Here is a 7430-nt window from a genome sequence, read left to right as displayed (position 1 = left end):
TTATGAACCCTATTTTAATTTTTGTGGTATTTTTTTGGAATTAGAGTGAGGTATTTGTTTTGGAGACAAATTTAGTGATATTGGTAACCGTGGAGGTTGAGTTTTTGTTCGGTGAGGATTGGAGGTTTTGGACACTTGAAAAACAGAGATATTTGAGGTGTTTTGGCATTAGGAAAGAATCGACCAAGGTATGGTTTTAATTTTTTGTAGGTAATATATAATGTAACGTGAAAACTTAGGCTAGATGACCACAAAATAAGCTTAAATTAAATTTGGTTGTTGATTTGATTAGTGAATAAATGTGTATTGGTGTATATTGATGTGTGATATGATGAATATATGTGTTGGCATGTTTTGGCATGATATATATATGTATGTGTGTGAATTGTTGAATAAAATTGATGGAATTGAGAATTTGAATGTTGTGGAAGGAATGGAATGGATGTATGACTGGTTTAAGTACTTTTGATATTATTTTGAGAAGTGAAATGTAGGTTTTGAATTGAGAATTTGGCAAGAATAGAGGTGTTGGTGTTTTGGTAAAAAAGTAAATTTTTTTATCAATTTTGGTGAGTTATAACTCGGCTTCCGAACCCTTAAATTTTATCAAACTTATTTCAAATAAAATTTGGGTTCGTGAGGTTTATGTTGTTCGAAAAACGGATGAAAAATCATTTAAAACAAAAAAGTTATAAGCATTCAAAGTTTATTTGGTGTGAAAATCTGGTTTTAGCAGCTTTTGAAGGAAATAGGATTCGCATACATGGAAGCATGGTCGCGATGCCAGCATTCTCTTATACCCCGGACACTCGCGTACACAAAGGGGTATCTCGCACATGCGGAACCCCTGTTTGGCAGAAATATAATTTTTTACAAAGTTTAGCCAATCTTCTAGCTTTTCAAACCTCTGTAGCTACCCTCTATGGTCTGATACCTAGTCTTTAAGCTTAGGAAATAGATATTGAACCCATAGAGGAGGATTGTGAAGTGGAGGAATTGAATTAAAAAGGGTGAATAAGGTGATATATGATATGAATGATGAAATGATTTGATGTGAAATATTTGAGGAAGTGCAGAAATGTATGAATGTATGAGTAATGAATGAGACATAATTAATAAAAATGATGATATTGATGAGTTGATGTGGGGAAGGTGGTAGAGCGCTAATTCCTCGATATTTTTCCTGTATTCTCTGTGATTGTGATATGTTGGATGTGTGGAAGGCGGTAGGGCGCTAATTCCTCGATTTATTCTCCCGCATTTCTTGTGATTGTGTTGTGTGGGATGGGAGAAAGGTGGTAGGGCACTAATCTCCCGACGTTTTTTCTCACACACTCCATCTCTCTCTGTGTGCAAGGTGATGGTGGGCACTAATCCCTTGATCGATATGGCATGACCTCACTAGGGGAAGGTGGTAGGGCACTAATCCCCCAAATTATTTTTGCCTAGTGTATGCCTCTAAGAGAAGGTGGTAGGATACTAATCTCCCGATATTATGCCTACCTCCTGGAGATGCGCAGATGACAGACAGCATCCGGATTAGCTACCGGAATGTGTCGGATTTTGGCAGTATAACCGACACATGAGCTCACGGCCAGTAGGATATGCATGCATCATGTGCATTTGTATGATTTGTTTGAGTATGCATTTATATTGGTTTGCCTAATTGCTTAACTATAATTGACTGTTATTTGATCTATTTGATGTATTTGCATCTTATTTGTGGTTTCCTTACTTGAATGGTATGTTTGTGCAATTGAGAGACCCCTCATATGGCGGAGGTATAACGAGGGTAGTTTCACTGGTGATTTAGAGTGTTGGAGGAGAATGAGAATGAAGTGTTAAGATATATTTGGACTAGAACCTGAGTACCTTAGATAGTCTACCTGATTTTCGGTTGAATTTATACGACCTTATTTATATGGACACCATTACCATGTTGAGAACTCCCGATTCTCATTCCATACATATACTGTTGCTTTTCAGATGCAGGTAGTCGAGGTGCACCTCGATGAGCATCTAGAGATTCCTATGGCAAACGAAGTTGGGAAGTTATGTTTTGGACTATCGGTTATATATTTATGTTTTATAGACTCTCCTATGTAAATATCTATAGATATATTTATGTTTAATCCTCTTAGAGGCTTTTGATGAACTATGTACTTTTTTTATGAGTGTTGGGATTTTATAGGATATACTTATATACATGTATGTATGTACATATTTTTCGGACGGCCTTGGTTTCGCAGGTCGAGTCTGGAGTTTGATATTTTGTATCTTTCGACATTCTGCTTTTATTATTTATATATATATGTCCTTACTTTTCTTTGTACTCATGTTTTCGTTTTCGTTTACGTGAGCATTGCGCTTTTCGTTTTGCGACTTTTGTTTAAGCTTTTCTTTAAGACTTTTCGCTATAAATTTCTTTCAACTATTACTATGTATATATTTTATTTTTAGAGGTCATAATATCTCACCACCTTTCTTTTACTGTTTAAATGTAAAATCCTATATAATAGGGTGTTACAGACTTAGCAAGCAAGCTCATGTGTGTCCAATATAATATTAAGTTCAGATTGCAATTGCTAATGAATAACTAGGAAGTAAAATCATTGCACATGAGTAAGCTATTCCAAACTTCTCATATACAATTATCCTTGGCCTCCAGTTTTTCTTTACAAGCCCGTTGGCCTGTGATCTCTCTGGTTTGCCTGTAATTCACAAAGAAGATGATGAACATGATCAAGCCGAAGAACTCATAAAGTAAGTCACTTTGGTTCAAAATATGACATTGATCAATTAATCCAATTTTTATTTTCTTAGTTTATTTGATGAACATATAAATTTTGACTAAATAAATAATTTAAATTCTTATTTATGTAATGGTGAAAAAGTAGAAGAATTTCATTACTTTACTAATATTTCTAGGTATATGAACTCTAAAATCAGGCATTCTCGTACGTACCTGAAGCGTTGCAAGAGTCTAGCTTCCAAGAAGCAGATAGAACATACTATGTCTAACAAGGAAGTAAGTTTTAAATACTGTGTCTAATTCAGGGGCTTTATACCACAGTGTCACGATCCGACTTGTGAGAAGATGCTCATGGTTTGGACCATACCATATTTTGGATTATAAATATGTCAAGTTTATTATTTTGTAGCATAATATTTTATTTTTAAGTTAACATTGTTATTCTGTCAATGTGTTTGGCGACTATAATGTTCCTAATATTACTTTTAGCATAATTATAGGTTTGTAATTTTTTTATTATTTAGATTTGTAACATGATTTATTATTTTTTAAGAGAAATTTATGTATTAATATTTGAGTTTAATAAAATATCTCATTTTGTAGTAATTAATTTCAGTATATTTATATAATAATTATTAGCAAAAATAATTGAGAATCTAAAAAAAAAAATAGTTCGTTGCTTCTAATAAAATGAATATAATATAACAAAAAAATCTTAAGATTTTAGCGGCAATAGTAATGATAACTAAAAGTGAATAACATTACAATTTTAGAATAATTTTTAGTGGTCATATAAATTGCCGGTAAAATAGATTTTGGTGGCAATAGTAATGACTAATAAAAGTGAATAACATTGCAATTTTAGAATTACTTTTGGTGGTCATATAAATTGCTAAAAAGATGACCGCTAAAAATTATATATTTTTTACGGCTATTAAAAAGGTCTTTACTAGTAAATGTTATAATTGCCATTAAAATTTTTTAATGACAAAGCATAAGACGGCTAATATCTAATTGTTAGTAAATATATTAGCAGCTATTTTTATTGCCGCTAAAAACAAAAAAATAGTCGCTAAAAATAATTTTTTTTATGATGAAAAAGAAGTGCACATAACTTGGCTAAAAACTTGCTTTAATAAATGCTTGGGTACTTAATTTTATTGTTTTATTAAAACTCTAAAGTCAACTTAGCATATTATTCTCAAAAAATTTCAATATCATGTGTCTTTATTTTTTAAAAATATTAAAAGATTAAAATTTTGTATTGGATTAAAATTTTAATTCTAATATCTCTGACTACTAAATACATAGAGACTGATAAAGATTGTAACATATAGGTATAGCATGAGTATTTTTACGTCTAATATAGCGCACCCAATGATCTAAAGTAACACCAATCTTGAACACAAATATAAATAGAAATCCAAACAACAAATCATGTGGGGCCACACACATAAATAATCCAAATCATAATTCGAATTTTATGGCAAGCTATTTTTTAATTCTTTTTTATTTTATTTTTTATTTCTGTAAAATTAGGGTATATGCATTACATTTATGGTAAAAAAATTTAAGAATAAAATATTATTTAGATCACTAATATTTGGATTATTTTAATTTGATCTTTAATATTTTAAATATATTTTTTTAAATTTTAAATTGATTCATTATTGTCATACTACTAAATTTGACACAAATAATTAACGAAATGAGTGATATAAATATTAATAACATTATTATTAAATGATATATTTTTTCATATATTAAAAAAATATAACCAAAATTTTTTTATAATATATTTTTTTCATGATCTTCTTATAAAAAAAACTAAAAAATCTAATTATCAGTTATCAACGCTCCAAAATCAAAAATTTTTTTTCCTGTCAAATTTAACACGAGATAACATTTAATCTATTTAAAATTTTTTGGGATTAAAATAGGGTGTTTGAAAAATTTGAAGATCGAAGTAAAACATTTAAAATGTTAAGTACCAAATTAAAACTTAATTTAAATATTAGGAATCAAAATAATACATTCAAAACTTAAATAATAAATAAATAGAGTTAAAATGATCGATCAGATACTACTATTAGATAGCTTATTATTAACATATATTCATTCAAATTGTATTTGTTGAATTAATATTTATCTTCTATTTGTTACACATTATACCATTTCTATATATATATATATATATATATACATGGTTAACTTCTATATCATTTTGACATATAATGAAGTTATGATGTTTAAGCTTCTATAATGATAAATTAACTATAGACAAGCGAACACATATAAGGTTGTAACGTCCAACATGATGAGAAGGGATGTTTTGCACTTTTGAAAAGACAGAAGGAAGAAATAAAGGCAAAAACGAAGAAAATAAAGTAAGCATTCATGCATATATCACAGAAGACAAGAAACCAAACCGAAACAAAGAAAGATGAAAAAAAAAGTACACGGAAAACACAAACAACAACAGTGGACAGCCCTTGTCTGTATCCGTAGTGGCATAACACTTACAGAGACAAACTAAAGAGTAGTAGGCTTGTCCTTATTGAAAATAAAAGACACAACACAAACTTGGCAACAAGTCAACATCTATCGATGTTCCTTTTCAGTTAGACTTGAAGATCCAAGACAGAATCTCAGTATTCTGCGAGAATTGACCAGTGGAAGCAGATAGTCCAACCTTAACCTTTTCAGGCAGCTTAGTGCTCAAATCGACATCATAAGTAAGAGTGTCGGGTTGGGTGTGAAGATATGTAGAGACATGGACAGTTAACTTCTTATGAGCAGAGTTATATGTTATCTTTGCAGTAGTTATCGCTGCATCATAAAAATTCCAATAAGAAACTTTTGATGACCTGATAGAGTTAATATCAACTCCGATGTGGTAATAATTGGGATCCCCAATTTTAGAGTTGGAAAAAGTATCAAATTCAACAGCAACAATTTTGTCAGATGCATCATTAAAGAGGCCGAGAAACATTCCAGAAGATTCAGGAGGAATTTCAGTGTCGACACTAGCAAGGAAGAAGGCAAGACCATCACCAGGTCCAGGTGTATAATCAGTGTTATAGGGTTTTGAGATGCGAAAGACGAAGGTGGTTTCAAATCCTGCTTGGAAGCCACTGTGGTCGTAGAGGTGCACAGGGTCGGAGAATAAGGCTCGGCCAACTCTGTTTCCCAGTGGGTTGCCATCGTCATCGAGTTTGGTGAGTCGAATGATATGGTGATCGGTAATGGTTGCGTCTCCTTGGAGTTGGATCTCCTTGGAGTGCTTAGGGTCAAATTTGTGCAAGTTAAATGAGACACCCATGGCTATGGTTTTTGTGGTTTTTGGAAATGAAATGAGATGCCAAGCCTACTGCACCAGCTCGGTATTTATAGTGTGGCGATTGGTCTAATTAAGTACCTTATTAGCTTCCTTCTTAAGTAGTGTAGTCAGTGATAATCAACAATATTAGTAGATAGGTTGTTTTTCACATGCATGGCCTTTAACAACCATTATTAACACTACGTCACGTCCATTGTGTAATATATATGGCGTCACCCTCTAGCTTCATCACTTATCTATACTACTACGCGTTATCATGCACTTTACTCGATTCAATTATTGAGGATTACAAGCAATGTGATGAGATCCCTTAATACCAGAAGACCACCTTGCTAATATAGTCTTTCATTCTTGTTTAGCTAGATTGGTCGTCCATCATAAATGCTTATACTACCAACTATTTTTAATGATTTGTACTGCAACATATATGTGAATGCATGACTATGAGGCAAGGATATTAATCCTATACCTTCCAAATTCCAACTATCTTCCTATTCTTATATAGTGGAATTCAAAATGTCACCATCTGATCTGTTTATCCAAGAGAGAGTTGCACTGCGGTGCTGATGCTAATACCAAGCTAAGACTGAGTTCTTGGAGCCGACACCCAATGAGTACAACTGTTTTTGTACCCTCCAGCCTTGGGTAGTAGGGTCTTAGGATATCGAAAGATTGTTTTATACTAATAAATAGAGAAATGCTAAAACACTATTAAAATTTATTATCAGTTAAACGTCCATGTTTAAATTGATTTTATAATATTTTATTATTTGATTTACTATTATAGAATTTTTATTTTGATTTAAAATGATTCATTAAATTAATATTACTAAAATTAACTATAAACTATTTTATATAACACATGCAGATTCAATTAAATGTTGCATAAAATTATTTTTAACTAACTGTATTATAATTATTAATAATTACTTGTTTTAATATCAACTTTCTGCACATGGATGATGCTAAGTAGATGAAAGCCCAAACTTGGAATGGCGTAGTAGCGCCATTGATGTTCTTTTTTATTTTTTCTGTGAGTAATGATTTTTGGGTTTGTTGGGTATTGAGTAGAAAGGCCTTTGACCCAAAACCAAGTTTTTGTCTAAAAATGAAAAAAAAAAACCAAAAATTGAGTCCATAATCAACCAAAGTTAATTACTCATCCTAACATTTCATTATCCAACTAAATTACGAGCCTCCTCCCGTGGTTCTATTAAACTTTTTCTGCAACATCTCTGACACATTAATATTTATCTGTTGAAATTATACGTATTTTTTGTTAATTTTGGTGGCCGAGAATCAGATTTATCGGAAAAGAAGATACCACCTATCAACTGC

At 31.5% G+C, this 7430-nt stretch overlaps 1 protein-coding gene across 1 annotated transcript; it reads right to left on the bottom strand.

Annotated features, from left to right (window-relative positions):
* Positions 1-5369: 5369 nt before the first annotated feature.
* Positions 5370-6074, bottom strand: LOC130950396 (mannose-specific lectin alpha chain-like). The gene has a single exon (XM_057878890.1). It carries the CDS (start codon positions 6072-6074, stop codon positions 5370-5372), a length of 705 nt encoding a protein of 234 aa, XP_057734873.1.
* Between the last annotated feature and the right edge of the window lie 1356 nt (positions 6075-7430).

This window comes from Arachis stenosperma, chromosome 9 (assembly GCF_014773155.1).
Source record: "Arachis stenosperma cultivar V10309 chromosome 9, arast.V10309.gnm1.PFL2, whole genome shotgun sequence".
Classification (NCBI taxonomy): domain Eukaryota; kingdom Viridiplantae; phylum Streptophyta; class Magnoliopsida; order Fabales; family Fabaceae; genus Arachis; species Arachis stenosperma.
This window is presented reverse-complemented; position numbering and strand designations above follow the sequence as displayed.

Excerpts from the sequence above, each read along its gene's own strand:
- LOC130950396 (XM_057878890.1), bottom strand. The coding sequence starts at position 6,074 with ATGGGTGTCTCATTTAACTTGCACAAATTTGACCCTAAGCACTCCAAG.